Genomic DNA, 19,785 nt, shown 5'->3' with positions numbered 1-19,785 from the left:
CTGATCTCTGCAGGTCTGTGAATCTAGGCACGCCAGCGTCCTCCAAATAATTGAGGACATCTGGGCCCATAGAGGTAGTAGGACTAGCATAGAATTTAGAAAAGTGTTGATAAAATGCCTCAGCAATGTCCGCTGGTTTAGTATGGTAAGAATGAGATCCTGTTTTAACCCGGGAGATATAGCGATCGTCCTGCCAGTTCTTAGTCAGCGTGGCTAACAATTTACCGGTTCTATTCCCAAAACGATAAAATCTGTATTTTCTGTAAAATAGCGAACGCTTAACCCGATCATGTAACAAAGCATTCAAAGCTACTTGTGCTGAATGCATGTCCTCACGAAGCAAGCGAGAAGGAGTTTGGATGTATCGGGCTTTCAATTGTGAATATTGTTTCTCTAGTCTAATAATACCGTGGGAGATTCTTTTGCGGCGAGCTGTTACATAAGAAATTATCGCCCTTCTAAGTACTGCTTTGGCCGTATCCCAAAAGAGATCCGGAGTGGGTACATGTTGTCCATTAGTCTTCAAGAAGTCCTCCCAACAAGAGTGCAGATATGCTTGAAAGGAAGGATCATCTTTCAGATAGGAAGGAAATCGCCACCGGAAGCACCCCAAAGGGGGAGCACTCCAGGACACATCCAACCAAATAGGACAATGATCGGAAATGGCTAATGGACCTATAGTTGCCTCAGTTACCCGAGAGAAGAATGATTCAGATATCAGTATATAGTCCAAACGGGAAAAGGTTCCATGAGCTCGAGATTGGTGAGTATAATCCCGTTCAAACGGGTGAAGTAGACGCCAAGGATCTACCATGCCCAGCGATTTACACAAAAAGGGTAGCCCCTTAGTTTCAGATGCAGTTGGAGACCTAGATGGTCCAGTGCGGTCAAGAGAAGCATCCAGGACCTGATTTAAATCCCCAACCACCAGAAGAGGAACAGAAGTGTCCTGAAGTCCTAGAGTAATCAAAGAATTAAGGTAAGTTGATGAGTAAATGTTAGGCCCATATGTAATCAGTAACCTGAAGTCTGTACCCTGTAAGGTGATATGTAATAGTAAAGACCTTCCCTGAGCATCTTGATGGCAAGAGGTGACAGCACACTTCAAACCCTTGCGAATCAGCAAACAAAGTCCAGCCCGCTTACCCGAGGAGGATGCATAAAAAACAGAACCAACCCATCCCCGCTTCAATTTCTCATGTTCCTCAGCAGTTAATTTAGTCTCTTGTAAACAGGCCAAATCAGCCTTGTGGTGTTTCAATTGTTCCAGGATTTTGGACCTTTTTACCGGTGAAGTTATACCAGCAACATTCCAAGAGACAATTCGAAGTGTGCTATCTCCCATGGGCACCCAATATAGTATGCATGTTGACGATTATATCCCAAAACCACGCCCAGGTGCCCAGCCTCACCCAAGCGTATATCGCATAGTACCAATTATATTGCAGCAGAAGCAGATTCAAATACAGTAAGGAAATACTTAATCTGACCCAAAAGAAAAACAAAACTGAAGCAAAATTTTTTCCCCAAGGCTGTTCCCATCCCATCCCACAATCCCCATTCCAACCCCCCACATTCCCAAATCTCCCGAATAGCATATCCCCTGTGGAATATGCAAGAGGCCCGGGAAGACACTAACGGAACCCCAATCCTTCTAACAAACCAGAACGTACTTTACTTAAATGAAAGCTTCAACACAGAAACATATACTAGAATAGAATCAATGAAGTTCATCTTAGCCAAAAACCAATACAGTTACATATTAGGATCTTCAAGGAGGATCTCCCGGAGAGCTCAGGTGAGTATTGATGTAGTCAGCTGCTTCAGAGGCCACTGAAAAAGAGTGCCAAGCACCCTCATGTTGAATCTTCAATATAGCTGGGTAGAGAAACAAAAATCGCTGTTTAAGTTCCACCAGACGCTTACATAGAGGATAAAATCCCTTTCGCTTGTCAGTAAGGGCCGTCGAGTAATCCTGGCTGATACGAATAGCTGATCCTCGCATCATCAAGGTATCTTTCTTAGCCCGGTACTGGCGCAATATTGCCGCTTTATGTCTGTAGTTCAGGAACTTAGCTATCACCACTCGTGGTCTAGCATCCTGAGCAGGCCTTGTTCCCAAGCGATGGGCCCTTTCCAAACATAGAGAGCTGGATTCCATGGCCTCCGGGAATTCCATTTCCAGCCAGCCTTCCAACTCCGCAGGCAATCTCGCGTCAGGGATCAGTTCTGGGACACCCAGAAAGCGTAAGTTACTGCGTCGCGACCTATTTTCCAGGTCATCAATTTTTTCAGCCTGCCGATGCACTGTTTCTTGTAGTGCAGCTATATCCATTACATGTGAATTTATATTATCCTCCGCTGCAGACACCTGTTGTTCTAGATCCGTTGTGCGGGCCACTGTATCTGTTAACAATTGTTCCAGGCGGGTCATTTTGTTAGCCAATGCCTCTAGCTGCGGACCCAGCACCTGAGCCACCGCCGTCTTAATTTCAGTCAGCGCTGTGTCCGAAAACTCCAACATCGCCGTTCCCGATGCGGCCGCCATTTTGGCCGTGCCCGAGATCGATTTTTGTTTTCCAGCGCGCACTGTTTTTGATCGCGCCGGCTCCTGCGACCGGGTCAAATATTGGTCCATAGATGCCCGATGTTGGGCATTTCCAGGAGACCCAGCCAGGATGAAGAATTCACTTGTTGAAGTTTAATTTTGTGGATTGGGGCCCGGAGCCGATGTAAGACACGTCTTCAGCGGCTCAGAGCGTCACGTGACCCCCTTACATATATTAATTGTATCTGTATCTGCTGATTGTACCCATTCGCTGATTGTCCAGCCCTTCTTTATTGTAAACCGCCTAGAACTATTACGGCTTTGGCGGTAGATAAGAAATTATTATTATTATTATTACTGTCTACACATAAAATATTGCTTGTAGACTGATCTTCATGAGTGCAATTTATAAAACTGTTCTGCCTCATTCATCTAACATCATTATGCATTATAAATTAAAGTAAATAACTGGAATTTCCAACATTATTTTTGTTTTAATTTTACTGATTATAAGCAATGAAACATACATAAATTAACTACTAAGAAGATCATATTCAAGCATGCAGGTAACAGGTCAAATAATTTCAAAAATAACATTAAAGTACTTTATTTAATTGATATGAAATATGTATTTCCATTTATCATGTATTGTACACCTTTGAAGTACTGCACAGTTTAAAGTGAATGACATTATTTCATTTTCCTGCAAATTGACTCTGATTGCTTTTTTGTATTATTTTTTCTTTTGCAGGTATAATGTGATAGTCAATGCTTCTAATTACATCAGTTCATTTACCTCTGACATTGCCACTATCACAGTGCAGGGAAGAATAGTCCCCAGTAGGCTTGTTTCAAGGGCCTCCGTGCTGATCAACACCACTGCCACTTTTGAGTGCAGAATATCTTCGGGGACAAATGTCACGTATCTGTGGAGTTTCGGAGATGGCACTCTCAGGCTCGGAAAGAACATAGCTTACCATATTTACAACAGGTAAGCACAGCCATGCAATAAATATGCTCCTTCAGCATGTCCAGTCACTGGTAAAAATCTAGGGAATCAAATGCAGCTACCCTGGCATTTTCTTGAAGAGCTCACATCACTATCCTTAAAAAAAAGATCATTTTAGGCTATTCCAGGGGCACAGTGCTAGTCAAGATTGTGGACTGCTGATGATATACTGACACTGAAAGGCAGCAACCTATCAAATTCAATCTATAGTAGTCATTTCCTATTTGCAAAGCAAAGCATAGCATCTGTCACTGAGCCACTGGACCACCCTAGAACAAGCCATTAAAATTTTTAGGCATTATTTTACAACAGAGGGTTTTCAAATCAATCTTTCAGAACTTTTTAGCTGGTGGGGCTTGGGGATCACCACCAGCTACAGGCTCATAGGTGTGCTGCTACTGGGGGGGAGTCTGAGGCCAAAGTGGGCAGGCCTGGGTCCACCTCTGGCTATGCCAGTAGTCTGAAATGTCTTGGTTCTCTTATTAAATCACTAGCAGCCTTGTTCCTGTCATGAACACAAGGGGGGGGGGGGAAGTTGGGGGAATTGGCAAAGCTTTCCTACTGTATAAAATCCTTCCTCAAGTTTCAAGTTTTTATTAAAATTTGATGTGCACACAATGTCAAATATTTCAAAGCGTATTACAAATCTAAAAATGGGGAAAAACAATATGGTAGATTAATACAAAATAATATATACTTACAAAATTTAATACAGGTACAAAGGAGAAGGGGATGAACTACAATAATTAAAGCAAAGAGAGAAAGTATATGGGTAACACATTGGGGGGAGGGGCAAAAAGTGAAAAGAAATAAAGGGAGAAAAGATAAAAAATTGAGTCCTGCAAATGAAGACTGATTAGAAATTAGAAATTAAAATATAACATATAAAATTTTAAACATAGCATGGTCGTTTTGTCTTCCTTCATTAGTTCATAGAAATAGTTGGCGTTTTTGCCTTAAATACAATAAAAGGAGACACATTTGCACTTGTGTTGATACTGCCTTATACTCGTATCTTATTCTTTACAATTAGAAAACTCTAGCAGTCTCCTTTGCTTCCACTTTAATAAAAGACTGTCGTATGGCTAGCTTCTCTTGTCACAACTGTAGTTTGTAATTCGGTATAGTTCTTATTTTGGATCCAATTTACTTTAACGTGTTGTTATTTATTTCTTCAAATCACAAACATTTCATGAACGTCTGTGAATTCAGGGAAGGAGAATTTACCGTGGAGGTTCGCTGCTTCAACAACATCAGCTCTGCTGTGCTGACGAAGCAGATTTTTGTGGTGCGCCAACCTTGCCAGCCACCTCCAGTAAAACACATGGGACCTCTTAAGCTCCAGGTACATAATGTGCTGATAATAAATCCAATAACCTGAAGAAAGATGGTTGATGCTTTAAGTTTATATGAATGTGATTAACCCTCTAGGTGGCCGTTCCACATTGGCTAAGACTCACAGCATAGACTCACAGCAACCTTGTAACATAATGGGGCTGGTAGTTAAAGCCAATTATATATTTACTAGCAGCTGGTGCATGCACAGTTGGCCTTTCTTGTGTAAGAGTATTTTCAAAAATACTACAGAAAATATTGGGACATTAGATCATTTGTTATTCTATTGTCCATTCATTCTTGCTTTTTGGAAATCAATATGGGGTCAAATAAATAATTTGTTAGAAAATCCAGTGGCATTATCCTATGACACCATATTGTTTGGCATGTCAATGAGGGCTAAAAGCCAAATATCCTCTAATAACAACAGGGGTTGACAGGGGTTACCATACAACAGATTACGAATAACTGGAAAAATTGGAAGAGGCTGAATTACAGCTTTTGGTGGAACTCTTTATACCACATATTCAAAATGGAAATGATAATTGCTATACAGCAGGGAAATTTTTAAAAATTTCAGGTTATTTGGGAGCCATTAACAAGATACTGTAAAGATTGTAATTATTGCATAGAATAAATATTAATTACCTTTTGTTCATACACGTCCAGGGTAGGGTGGGGGGAGTGGAAATATTTTATGATTTCTTTTGTTTATTGGATATAAGTGAGGGGAGATATTGTTGAAAGCTATAATTTAATTATATAATAAGTAATGTTAAAGTATAAAATTATTGTATTTGTGTTATACTTATTGTGAGTTTTAAAAATATGAATAAAGATTTATTTAAAAAAAAAATACTACAGAAAATAGGCTGTTAAAATTGCTTAAAGGGGAGGAGTAGTCTAGTGGTTAGAGCTGCTGCCTTAGCACCCTGAGATAGTGAGTTCAATCCCAGCCTGCTCCTTGTGACTCTGGGCAAGTCACTTAACCCTCCACTGTCCCAGGTACTATAGTTAGATTGTGAGCACGCTGGGACAGATAAGGAAAATACTCAAGAGTACCTGATTACTATTCAATATATTGTAAACTGCGTTGAGATAATCTCTTCATAAAAAGAAAGACAATAAATAAATATTATTGGTATATTTGTGGGCCAGGTTAGGGGAGAACTACTTTTCTTTAAAGAATACTAGAGTAAAAGGTTAAATATGTGCCTGTAATTTAAGCATGAGCACATACACTATGGGCTCCTTTTACGAAGGTGCATTAGGGCCCTAACGCGCGGAATAGCACGCGCTAAAATGCTACGCGTGCTAGCCGCTACCGCCTCCTTTTAAGCAGGCGGTAGTTTTTTGGCTAGCGCACGCTGATCCGGTGCACGCGCTTAAAACGCCAGCGCACCTTCGTAAAAGGAGCCCTATGTGTACCTAAGGCACTGCAATTGGCTCAAAAAGCTACTGCATGCATTATTGCACATGTGTCACAGTTTGAGCACATTACACCAATTTTAAGGGATCTGCGCGCATCGAATTTAAGGTTCTCTGTTTAATTTTTAAGGCTCTGTATGATAATGGTCCTGTTGTAGTGCGTTCTGTGTTGCATTTTTATCGGCCATCCCGGAATTTACGATCGTTGGACAAGTTCTGTTTAGATGTGCCCTCATTAAGAGATGTGAAACTATCCGGCTATCATAGTACGATGTTTTCAGTACAGGGCCCTATCTGTTGGAATGAGCTACCTCTGGACCTAAGGCAAGCTCCTACCATATTACAGTTCAGAAAGAGATTAAAAACTGCACTATTTACTTGCACTTTTTCACGTTAAGTAGATGCATGCTGCTTTTAGTCAGTCCCCAAAAGATGTGAATATAAAGGTCAGCGCAAAGCGTTAAGCAGCATAGTTTTTACTTTTTGTTTTAATGAGTTTTAGTTTTTACGTTGTAATAGGTTTGTTGTTTTGTATTTTGTGATTATACTGTGTATGTGGTCTTGTTTTTATTATGTATGTTTGGCTATAATCCACATAGAATTGTCGGATATGCAGAGTAAAAATTTTTAAATAAATAAATAACTATAGAGTTATACAGCCTGATATTCAGTGCTATTTAACCAGCCAGGTACAGCTAAGAACTAATATTCAGTACAAGATGGCCACTGATTATTACGTTTAGCAGATAGCTGTCTGTGTTGCGCAACTTACCAGTTATCTGTAAAAATTTAAAGCACTAGCTAGCTATGTGTAGCAGCCAAATCTTGGCGCTTAAATAGTTGGTCTATCTTTGGCCAATATAAATTTAGCTGACAAGTGCTGAATATTGACTTAGCCAGCTAAGTTTATAATGGCAAAGAATAAGCCAGATATTTAATGCTGGTCACCGGAAATGTCCCATCATTGAATATCCGGGATCACTTTGGTGGTCTGAATATCGGCCCCATAATGTCCACCTCCAGTTTTAACACAGGCCTGCAGTCGCTTTGGGAAGTTCTTAATAGCTTTCTCAATTAGTTCCTGTGACAGGTTGTCCCTGTCATTTGCAGTGTTTTCTTGAGTTCGGTAATTGTTTGCAGCTTTGGGTTGAGCTTGTGATAGGCTTCCAACATTGCTCCCTAAGGGAAGTCGATGGCCAGTGATGAAAGTTCCATTAAGCCTTTCACAGGTTCTGTGCAACACTGACGTTTTTTCTCCCTTAACAGTTTGAAGCCTTTGATCCTTGCTTATTTACATATATTTTTTCTGAAAGATTATTTTGATCTATTCAACCACTGGTTAAGGAGTGTATTTTATACATAGATCAATAACATTTTTCCTTGAAATTATCCTGCGCATCCATTCAATCCTCAAAACAGAACAGAACAGATAAACTGAATAGTTGAAGCTTACTGTTTTTGATTGTTATCGTGTGCTACTGCAGGAAGAGAAGGCTAGTGCTTTACAGGTGCCCTTTGTTAATTGATCATTCAGAGATAAGCCAATAACTCAGTACGTGTTAATGTTGTTATATAACAAATTTTCTATCCCACATTATCTGTAAAAATATGCCCCCTCCCCCCCTTTATGAAGCCACTTTAGGGTTTTTTTATTACTGACCATGGCAGTAAAAGTTTCAACACTCATAGGAATTCTATGAGCGTTGGAGCGTTTACCCTCCACAGTCTGCGATAAAAAACCCTAACGTGGCTTCATAAAAGGGGGAGTTAGATTTTTACAGATAATGTAGGATAGAAAAGGGGGGGTAAATGTGTTACAACATCCATAAAAATTAAAGCCTAATAAAACAAACAACATCTATCAAAAAACTATTTAAAATAATTAACATTAAGAAAAGAACAATTTAATTCAATTCAGTGCAAAATCTTGCTTGTATAAATACACTTCTAACAGCTTTCTAAATGAAAGAAATAAAGTTAACCGCCTCAAATTTAACGGAAGATTGTTCCATAAAATCAGACTTCCAATAAAAAAGCATCTGAATGGGATCTTCTTCTGAGCATACTTAGTAAAAAGAAGGAATGTCCAAGAGGTCTATGCTCTTGTTCGATGATAGATTTTCAGACTTCATGCAATACTTAAAGTGTATCATCATTTAGGCACAAATTCTATAACCGGCACCTAATATTAGGCACCTATTTTGGAGGCGCCAACTAGATAGGCGCCTATCTAAATCGATTAACAAGCTCAATTAAGCCTTTTAATCAACAATAATTGAAACTTAGGCGCCTATCAAGAAAGAGCGATTCAGCAATAAGGCGCTTCTAAAAATTTAGGCAGCCTTCAAAAAAAATAGGCGCTATGCACATTCAGTGTGGATCTGGTTACATATTAGGCACCTTGTTGCAGAATCGCTGCTCTTAAGCGTGCTTAAGCGCTCATATAGGCGCCTAACTTTTAGTTGTACCTAGAGCTGGCCTATTTATTGTGCGCCTCCAAAATAGGTGCCACTCAGCACCCAATTTTACTTGAATCGCGCTGAACAGTGCCTATTTCGGCACCTAATTTTTGGGCGCTCCTTATAGGATTTGCCCTTAAGAGCCTTAAAAAATAAACACCTGAAACTGAATATGACAAACAATAGATAACCAATGAAGGTCCTGTAATATAGTAGTAATATGAGCAAAGCAAGAGACCCCTCTTGAATTATCCTGTATTCTGTATCTCTACACATGTCCTATGCCATCAACCAAATAAAACAATTGGGTGTGACCTATATGAGGTTTCTTCTTCCTTTCAATTAAATTGCCTAGGTTTGCCGCTATCAGACTGTGCAGCTGGGGGTCACTTTTGAAGCTGAAATCCTCTGCAACATCTCCCAAGGTCTTCTTTATATCTGGTCCCTAATAAGGTCTGATGGTCTTAAAGTGCTGCTCCATCCCACTGTGGACAACAGGAAACAAACCATCCTTTTTCCGAGTTACTTCCTGGATTATGGAAACTACACTGCCATTGCAAGGGTAGGAGCACTGTGTTAAGACAAAGTACAAGAAAAAAGTCTGAATCATGTCCTCCTTTTTTATTTGAATGAGTTAACATGCTTGTGATTATAAATGAAATGCACCTTCAAGGCTGCAGGAAATGTGAATCAGAAATATATATATATATTTTTTTTGATAGATAAGAAAGAGAATACATTTATAGATAATAGTGCAATATTGGACTCTCACAATCTCTCTCTCTCCATCTCCCTCTCTTGTTCAAATTTTGTAATCCAAAACTGTCACTCCCATTTTTTTTTTGGGTGGAGGGGAGGGTGGAGGGTGAATGGATTGCATTGTAACCTGAAAAGTTATATAGTGCCTCAGTTCAAATATATAACATTTACAGGTTGCATAGTGCATTTCTAATTTAGACCAGATTGAATTAAACATTTTTTTCTGTTACCTCTGACTGCGCCATAATTTATTAAATTAACTCTGCTCCTCTTCTCATTTCATTTTCAGAAAATCCATTGTTTAAAGATCTCTCTGCTTTCTTCCTATAATTTGCTGAATGGAAGCAAGATTGCGTGCAACAAATGCTTTAAAATTTCCTCAATGAAAATGAGCAGCCAATATTCAAAACAACTTAACCAGCTGGAAATGGCCACCAATCAGTTAAACTGCTTGTTTGTGGCTGTCTAGTCATTTTCAGTGGTAACTAACTAGTTAGCACCAAAATAAACTAGATGAAAATAACTAGTTAGCACCAAATTCAAAAGTGGCTCACTTGTGGGCATTCCAGAGCTGAGTTAAGTGCCAATATTCAGACCCTCAGTAGCGTAGCACAGGGAGGTGCACAGGGAAGTGGCGCCCTCCCCCGGCTCCTTCCACCCTCCCGCTGCGCACCTCTTTCCTTCCCCCATACCTTTTTAACTTCGCAGCATGAGCAGCATCTCCAACTTACGCCAGCCTTGTTTCTCCCTCTGATGTCACTTCCTGGTTGAAGGACCAGGAAGTGATGTCGGGGGGGGGGGGGGCAGTGAGGCCAGTGTGAGCAGCAAGTTGGAGCTGCTACCCATGCAGGAGAAGAGCTAAAGGGACTGGGGTAGGGTGGGGGGTAGGGAGAGAGGGAAGAGAAGATGCACATGGCAAGGGAGGGGTGAGAAGGAGCAGAAAGAAGGAAAGATGCCGGTGTCCCTACCAAAATGGTGCCCATGGGTGTCTGCCCCCTTACTACCCTACTGCCTTCACTGCATAAGTAAACCACTTGAACTGGGCCACATATATAGCAGCCCTTTCTTTATTCAGTTTGGCTTAGGCAGTCAAGGGCTAAAGATTGACTTAGCTAGCTCAAAACTCCCCCCCCCCCAAAAAAAAAACAAAACAACAACCTCACAGATCAATGCTGAAGCCTTGACAAGGCCCAGAATTGAGTATATGGGAATAATGCCAGTGGCAGGCAGCAAAATGTTCACTGCTGCTGGCTGAATATTGGAGGGGGGATAGTTTTACACATCTCTAAATATTATATTTATATTACATATTGCTAAAATATTGCAACAGACAGCACTTGGCATGTTCCCTAGTTTTGATATTTGCATTTTCCAAGTGTTCTTTCCTTGCCTGTATGTTGCCTGCTTAGAATAAACCCCTTGCTGACAATGGATGAGGTGTTTAGGAGAAAAACGAAGCAAGCCAGAATTCACGTAGTCTCACAGATTTTGTGAAAGGCTTTTATTGTCTTTTTTTTTTTTTTTTACTGTACGGACATCAGCTCTTGAACAACAGTTAGCAGAGCTTGCTCATAGATCAGATGGGGCCTGGTGACTACTCTTTCCCTGTGTTTGTTGTTTTCAGGTCCATATAGTGGGGAGTGTAGTTTACAGCAATTACACTGTGCCATTGGAGGTGTCTGCCAGCTCTCCAGTGAGTGTCATTTCAGGAGCCACGCACCTTTTTCTTTCTAAAAGCTCCACAACTCTCATTTCATTAAACGGATCGGGATCATATGATCCAGATTACCCTGAATCGGACTTAAGGTGGGTACCTTTGAAAAATGTAATTGGTGTAGGTATAGATTTGTGCAGTATGTGATTGATCTGTGGGTTTATCATACCTGGCCAGAAACCCACAAAGACTCCTTTAGTTGTAGCTTTCCTTGTGGTTTATGTATATGACACAAAATCTAATTTTGTATAGGAGCTTGTAAGTAGGATGTTCACACTTAGAAACATAGAAACATGATGGCAGATAACGACCAAATGGCCCATCTAGTCTGCCCATCTGAAGTAACTAACCATTATCTCTTTCTGTCTCTGAGAGATCCCACGTGCCAATCCCAGGCCCTCTTGAATTTAAATATAGTCTCTGTCTCCACCACCTCTTCTGGGAGACTTCCGCGCATCTACCACCCTTTCTGTAAAAAAGTATTTCCTTACAGGTATTATAAAAAATGCTCTGCCGAATATGGAGTCTTGTAAAATATGCATAAGGATGTGCAAGAATACATGTGTATTTGTGGATGTGTAGACTTAGAGCATCTATTTTACATTCAGGAAATGAGCAGCATAATCACAGAACTTTACACATGTGAGTACTAGCATCTACTGTACAGACGCTGATTTTGCAAGATGCCTATTGTGACCTGGCACCTCTACCAGGTAGAATGGCTCCAATGCAACTATTCCTGCCCCAATAGTTTACTATCAGGTCCTGTAAACCCGATTGATTGGTTATGTTTCAAGTGCTGGTTGGAAACCCATAACCTAAGAAAATGAATGAAGTTGTTTTCTATAGAGATGTACAAGTTTGTTTGACCCTAGGTTGTTGTTTTTTTTAACCAGATACATTAAGGCGTGATTCAGATCCACTGAAATTCACAAATATTGTCAGAAGGAAAAGTAAAATGGTATTGGCTGACGGAATTCTAACAAATTAGTCACAATTCAAAGAATAAAAACAAGGTTTCAATTCCTAGTGAAATGCTAGGGGGTTATTAGAAACCCTGCAATCCTTCTCCCCAATGAAATGTAGCATGCCTATTGCACCAACTCAAATGTAACCAGAGTCTGAGCAATCTCACTCAAATATGCTGATCATATAACAATTGTGAACGTGCAACTAGCATACCAATGATTTATGCATGTAGAATGTTTTTTTTTTTAATACAGGAATTGTTCTCAAGCATTGTACTGGAAGATTGGAGGGTGGCCAACTTAACACTAATTTTTACAGAGTTCCAGAGGTGATCTGGGAAATTATAGACTGAGGAGTCTGATGTCAATGCTGGATAAAATGGTAGAGATCATATTTATAGGCATGGAGTAATGAGACTAAGGGCTCCTTTTACTAAGCTGCATTGGGGCTTTAACGTGTGGAATAGCGCATTGCATTGAGCTGGCGTTAGTACTAGCTGCGTAGCATGGGTTTAGCGCGCTCTAAAATGCTGCGTGTGCTAAAAATGCTAACGCAGCTTAGCAAAAGGAGCCTCAAGGGGCTCATTTTCAAAAAGAAAAATGTCTATAAAAATGGCATGAACTGGCATTTGGACATTTTGTTTGCTAAAATGTCCAAATTGCCATTTTCAAAACACAATTATAGACGGTTTTCTAAGCTGTTTGTTTGCCAAGCATGCATCTAAATCTCAAGTGAGCATGTTGGAGGTGTCTTTTGGGTTCGACAGGGCAGACTTATGTTTTGGATGTTTTCCTGCAATAATGGAACATTGCAGATGACGCCCAGGGCAAAACTTGGATGTTTGAGACTAGACCTATTTCAATAATGAATAAATGCCATACAGGCAGCCAAGCTGACCAGATCACTACTAGAGGCATGAATGCATGGCCCCCTTACTCTCCCTTTGGTCACTGTGGCACGATCTCTTCAGCTCCCGACTCCCCCACACTTGCCTCCTCTGGGTCACTGTTATTTTAAATGTTCTGGTAGCTGTGGCACAGTATCCCGGAGATGAGCCTTCTGCCGTTGGCCTGCCCCAGAAGTTTTAATTCAGCAGCTGGCCGCCTAGGCAGGAACAAGAAGTCACTGCTGAATTAAGTTTTCCATGGCAGGCTGACGGCAGAAGGCTCATCTCCTGGACGCTGCGCCACGGCTGACGGAACATTTTAAATAACAATGACCCGGCAGGTGGGCAGGTGTGGGGTAGTCTAGAACTGAAGGGATCATGCTGCAGGGTCCCGCTGGGGGGCAGGAAGGAAAAAAGAACATATGCTGTACAGTGTGCACAGAAGGTACCACCGAGATCTACTGAAATCTCTAACAATATAAAGCTATATCCATAGAACCATATATGTGAAGTGGTACAGTGTGCACGCCATGGGCTGGGGTTAGGGGGTTGGGAAGACGGGGAGGACAGATGCTGGGCTGGGGGGAGTGCCAGGGAAGAACAGATGTTGCGCGGGCTGGGAGGGGGTTGGGAAGGCCAGATGTTGCATGGGCTGGGCTGGGGAAGCAGGGAAGGACAGATTCTGCACAGACTGGGAGGGGGTTGGGAATTACAGATGCACGGGCTGAGGGGTTAGAAAGGACAGATGCTGCATGGATGAGGTGCTGGGAAGAGTGAGAAAGAGAGATGCTGCCAGTGGGGGAGGGAAGAGAAAAAGAAGGGGGAAGGGAGGCAGGTAGGAAAGAAGGGGCTGGGTCATAGGTAGGTCTAAGCAGGTTAAAACATGAATAAGAAAATGGGAAGTAGCTGAGGGTATTAGAGGGGAATGGGTAGCTGCAGTTAGGAATTCAGGGAAATTATAAGAGGTGGTGTCAAGGGTGGAGACTAGGAGCATGAAGAGGGGAGTTGGCAAGTGCACAATCTCCATTTTGCCTGCATCTCCTGCTCTCTCTCACACCACTCGCCCTAGTTTAGGGGAGATAGGGATCAAGTTGCAGCATTCGGTGAAGGTTCCTAGCTTGATAGAGCACACAGCAGTATGTTTTGACCAAATCAAGCTTAATAGTGGTCTAATGTGAAATTGTTTTTTCACATGCCAGCAGTAACATGGATGTTGTAAAAGACCTTCTGCAGAGGGGTGTCAGTGCCAGAGAAACAGCAGTGCAACCTTAGACTTTGATGGAATGGGGGGGGGGGGGGGGCTGAAGGCATCAAGAAAAGGAGTCGACGGTTAAGGAGGAGAATGTGCTTTTGTGGCAACCCCTGATAAGAGAAGTGACGTAGTACATCGGCAGGAGATGTACGGCATTTATACAGACTATGCCCAGGCAGGGCAGAAATTATGCTTCATCTGGTAAGGTGGAAAATAGTGAGAGCTGTGTGACTCGAAAGGCTAGGTACCCTGCCCTGAAGTGATCTAGACATAATCTTTGAAAAGATTCATATATGTATTTATTTATTTTAAAATTTATATACCGCATATAACTATGCGGTTTCCATATAACATACATAAAATCTTGTTTCCCTCCGATTATCACATATAACATAGACATGTCTAAACAACATCATTAATCGTCCCTGTTATAAACAGGGATTGAGTGCAAATTCAATCAATTCAAAAATACAAGCAAGCTTTAAATCATATATTGCTGTCAAAAAAATTCCAGAAGGCAACTGAAATTTACCTTAGCATAAGAAGGCATTGGCAAACAATTGAGTTTTCAGTATTTTCTTAAAATCCATCCTCCCCACACAAAACTGCAGGATACCAGGCAAGGCATCCCATAGTTCTGTGCCAGCCACAGATATCATTGATACTCCGATCCTAGTATGCATAGTCAATATCCATTTGGATATCCCATTCCCCATCTAGATCCCCTATGCAAAATCAAGCTTCACATCAATTTTGTATGCCCTTCTTATGTCAGAGCATAAGAGAAAGATAAAGGCGCCCTTTTACTAAAGTTTAGCGTGTGTTAAATTCTGTGTGTCTTATGTGATACCTATGGGCCATGTGGCACTTAGCATGTGCTGAGCATTAGTAAAAGGCCCCAGAGAGAGACAGGAAATGGAGAGATCTGGGACTGGTAGCAAGATCTCCCAAGACTAGGGAAGAGAGAATAAAATGACAGAAGGTACTAAGAGACATTCAATAAGATCCATGCACAATACCTAGAATAAAACATAAGAAAATCTAGTCATGGAGCTAGCCTGTAATTTCCCCCAAGGATCTGAACCCTGATGACATTGGAGCTTTGATGTTGCTGTCTTGTTAATAATCCTGCCTCTTGGCTTTTGTGTGACCTGTACTCGCTGAATGCAGCATCATTGAATGCAGCACTCTCTAGTATCGCACGTATTACAGAAAAGATATAAAGTGGGCAGGAATCTGAGAACTGGTGAAACACTACTGAACTGCATATCTGCTTATAGGTTTCACTGGAAATGTGTTCCAGCAAGTCGTCAAGAGCAATCCTGTTTCCGCTCCACAGCGAGCAGCCCTTTTAGCACAGGCCCTCCTGCAGTCACCTTCCCAGTGACACTCCTCGATGACACCTTCGATCAGTTTCTCGTGACATTGGCGGTATCTGCTTCTGATCGCAAGTCATCAGATGCCCAGGTGTTCTTATCTCTTCAATCAAATCATTCAGTCAGGTGAGTGTTGAAGAGTGTCAGCGAGTGTCGGGTGGGTGTCGGGGTGAGTTGGGGAGTGTCGGGTGGATGATAGGATATGTTGGGGGTTCGGGGGATCAATGGGGCCAGTGGCAGGATGGAGTGGGCACTCTCCTGCTGGGGGACTTTGAGGGGGGGTTCGGGGGTGGCAGCAGGAGGGATTGGGCATTCCTCCTGCTGCAGACATGGGTAGGGGTTCGGGGGTGGCGGCGGGATGAATTGGGCATCCCTCCTACTGGCCAAGTTCATGACGGGGTGGTCAGAGGTTCACTGCCGCAGCCGCTCAGCTGATCACGGCAGGGGGATTCCCTTGACGTGATCAGCTGAAGGGAAGAGATCAGGCGCAATTCTCTAACCGATGCATGTGACATGGGCGCTGTTTAGAGAATCAGGCTGGTTAGGTAGAGTTGGACATCTGTCCCTTAGGACAGACGCAATCCTGTATAGGATGCCAGTGTGTGATTCTCAGCTGCATCTTAGGGGACTGCAGAAACAGGCGTCCTATACAGAATTTCTCCCTAACTGACAAATTTTGTATAATCTGTCCAAAGTTAGGCACCTACATCGGTGCGCCTAGCTGATGCAGACACCCAACTTAACTGATTAATAGGCTTAATTGGCTTTAATTGGACTTAACTGAAAGTTAGGCACCTAATTAAAAAAACACATTTTCATGGTTCAACCACTGGGATTTATCCCATTTATATATGCAGTCTATCAATCCATTCAGTAGTACAGAAATCTTAAATATCAATCAATCTCTTAAGGCTCAAAGATAACAAATTAACTCTTAATCTAGTGAAAAACTAAAGTCCTGTTATCCATACCTACGGTATCTGCCCAGCTTATCACTCCAGTCATCCTCGCAAATTCTACTGTGCCTTTTCCACAGATACCTGTTTATAATATGTAGTGAGTAAGGCGTAACATTTAGTGAGCCCTCTCGGCTTCTCTTCTTCTGGCTTCGTACAATGCAGAAAAGAAAAAAACAATTAGGGGCTCATAATCGAAAGAGAAAAACGTCCAAAAACTGGCCTAAGTTGGCACTTGGACGAACATTGTCAAAATAGTCCAAGTGCCGATAATAAAAATGAGTTTTGGACGTATTTTTAAACGACCTAGGCCTTCATAGTGCCGCTGAACAAACAAAGCTAAACGGGGCATTTCAAGAGGAGTGTTGAGGGCTGGAGTTGGGCGGGACGTGGGCTGGCTTAGACTTAGTCATACAGCATGTATAACCGAAAGTTATACAGCCCAGGATCTACAGAACTTGGACGTTGTGATTTAGACCAGTGTTCTTCAACCTTTTGACACCTATGGACCGGCGGAAATAAAATAATTATTTTATGGACCGGCAGTCGAAGAACACTGGGCTAAGTTGTGCCCATCTCCACCCCAGACCCTGCCCCATAATAGTACTAATTGTAACACCATTTTTCTATTCATTTTTCATATATACACACAATATAATTGTATTAACAACACATAATGGTTAACCACAAAATTAAAATACACAAAGCACACTGTATGCTTTTTAACATTCATTCCTACCAGAAAACCGATAACCCCATGCAAATGCAGGACCAAAAACTAAAAGTACTAATATTTACAAACAAACTCTAAGATGCAAGACTCTGCAAGCAGCACAACCCCAGAGGAAAAGAAACAAATGCATTTCTTCCTGAACTGACAAATCAATCACTAAATAAAAAAAATAAAAACATTTCCCCTAACGTTGTTGTCTCTCTCCCTCCATGTGCCTTGCCTTCTGGCCTGCCCCCAGGTGTTATCTTTGGGCCAATCCACTGTGCGATCAACGCAGCGTCTTCAGGCCGGCTCCCTGAGTGCTGCATTGCACAAAGCTGTGGGCAGCAGCTCCTCGTGCGCATCCCGTGCCTCATCTGGAAGCCTTCCCTCTGACGTTGCAATGTCAGAGAGAAGGCTTCAAATTCAGGTGCAGGCCATGCGTAGGAGCCTTTTCCCACGGCTTTGTGCCCTGCAGCACTCAGGGAGCCAGCCCGAAGACGCTGTGTTGATCGCACCGTGGACCGGCGGCTGCAGAACATTGTCTTGGGCCCGATGAAGGTGCCGGCCCTGTGGACCGGCAGAAAATTTCTGCGGATCGGCACCGGTCCACGGACCGGTGGTTGAAGAACACTGACTTAGACCATTTAAAAATGGTCTAAGTCACAAAACCCCACCTAAAGTCACTGCAAACATATAAAACAGACCCCCACACACTGCCCTAGTGATCACCGATCCCCCCCCCCCCCAACCTCATAAAAATCATAATCACACCTTTAAAATTCAGCCTCCAGACCATCATCACCTGGCAGCCTGACTTAGGAAAGCCTAGTCGTCAAGCACTTAGGAGGCTTAAGCTGTCTTGGGGGTGGGTTAGGGACTCATGGAAAGGAGGACCCATGCCCATAAGCCCCTGTAATCACTGCATTGATAATGAAACATGTGCACTCCCATATACACCCCCAAAACCTTTTTCTACTGGCATATAAGTGGCTCCTGCAGCCATAAAGGCTATTAGGGTGGTAGATAGGTGGGTCTAGGGGATTCTGGAAGTAGTTTGGGAGGCTCACCATGACCTATAAGGGAGCTGTAGTGAGGAGAAGACATGTCCCTTCTTTAGTGAAGTTCACAGCAGTGCCCTGTAAGGTACCCCACTATTTAGGTGCCATGTCTGGGTGTTCAGTCCATCACATTGCAGACCCCCCCCTCGTCCAACAGGGCTTGTTCTAGGCATTCTTGACTTGGATGAAAAGTTGGACAAAAATGTGGTATAAAGATGGACGATTTAGCGACAGGATGTACAGTTAGACAATTTTTGAAACAAAAAAAACTTTTGGACGTATTTTTCTAAAATGTGTCCTAGGCTGCTTTTTTACTTTGGACGACTTAGACGAAAACAGACTTAGACGTTCCTTTCGATTATGCCCCTCCATGTTTCTAAATCTTTCTGCTTAGGAATACCAGCTTGTCCTAAAAAAAAATTGCAGCTTTCATTAATTTCTTGCAAACTAAAATCCGCCAGGGCATCTAGATGCACTGGTTATCTTTTTGTTGAAAAACCGGTTGAGATTGAAAAACTGGCTAAATTTAAAGCCTCATAGTAAATGGTCCATTCAGTCTACCCAACTGTACGTGTTAAATTAAATTGTCTTTTACTTAAATATTTCTAGGTTAGAGACTTAGAAGTCTGTCCGGTATTATACTTAGATTCTTCAGTCTGTTGACCCGAAAGAATAGAAGATAAAGGGGGCACTTTTGATATGATGTTCAAATCCAAGTTTGGATGTTTTGTGAATCATGCACAAAAAGCCAGTGGCAAACATGATAATTTTCAAACAGAAGAATGTATTTTTGAAATAGTTATTTAAACATAGGGGAATAGGGCTGAAGCCAAAACGGGAGTCAAAGTCTGGACTGTCTACACATAGGATCATCACGCTACTAGCAGGGACACGTTTGTATGACACAGATATAAATGACTACAAAAATGCCCCAGAGGAGAAAATCAGATAAATTCCCTCCATATCCGCGGTTTCGGTATCTGCAAATTCACTTATTTGCGATTTTTCAGCTGCTGACTCTGCCCCCCCAAAATTACATCATCATTAAAGTTATTTTTCCTTTTACTGTACCGATAAAAAAGTTTATCGCTTACCATTCACTCTGAAAATCGCTGCTTCCATGCTTTCTCCCACAAATTCGCTGCTTCCCAGCATCCATAGAGAGAAAGGCTTCCTCCCAGCATGCATGGAGAAAATCACTGATAATTGCTGCTTGCCTGCTATTAGCTCTTAATTCTCTTTGAATCGCTGGTAATCACTGCTTGCCTGTTCCAAGCCCTTAATTCTTTGGGAATTGCTGGGAATCACTGGGAATCGCTGC

The 19,785-nt window shown here is 42.0% G+C and overlaps 1 protein-coding gene across 4 annotated transcripts in view; it reads left to right on the top strand.

The window, feature by feature from the left end:
- The window catches only part of PKD1L1 (polycystin 1 like 1, transient receptor potential channel interacting), a 331,908-nt gene that overhangs the window by 97,655 nt on the left and 214,468 nt on the right, over window positions 1-19,785 (top strand). For all 4 annotated transcript variants that reach the window (XR_004538070.1, XM_033930462.1, XM_033930461.1 and 1 more), the window contains exons 18-22: window positions 3,300-3,539; window positions 4,770-4,902; window positions 9,135-9,341; window positions 11,163-11,344; window positions 15,640-15,861. Coding sequence is in view for 3 of the 4 variants with exons in the window: in XM_033930462.1 (XP_033786353.1) it covers window positions 3,300-3,539; window positions 4,770-4,902; window positions 9,135-9,341; window positions 11,163-11,344; window positions 15,640-15,861 (984 nt within the window). In the remaining variant the exon portion in view is untranslated. The remainder of the gene's footprint in view (window positions 1-3,299; window positions 3,540-4,769; window positions 4,903-9,134; window positions 9,342-11,162; window positions 11,345-15,639; window positions 15,862-19,785) is intronic.

This window comes from Geotrypetes seraphini, chromosome 2 (genome assembly GCF_902459505.1).
Source record: "Geotrypetes seraphini chromosome 2, aGeoSer1.1, whole genome shotgun sequence".
Classification (NCBI taxonomy): Eukaryota; Metazoa; Chordata; class Amphibia; order Gymnophiona; family Dermophiidae; genus Geotrypetes; species Geotrypetes seraphini.
Note: the sequence above shows the minus strand (reverse complement) of the source record. Positions and strands in the feature narration are given on the sequence as shown.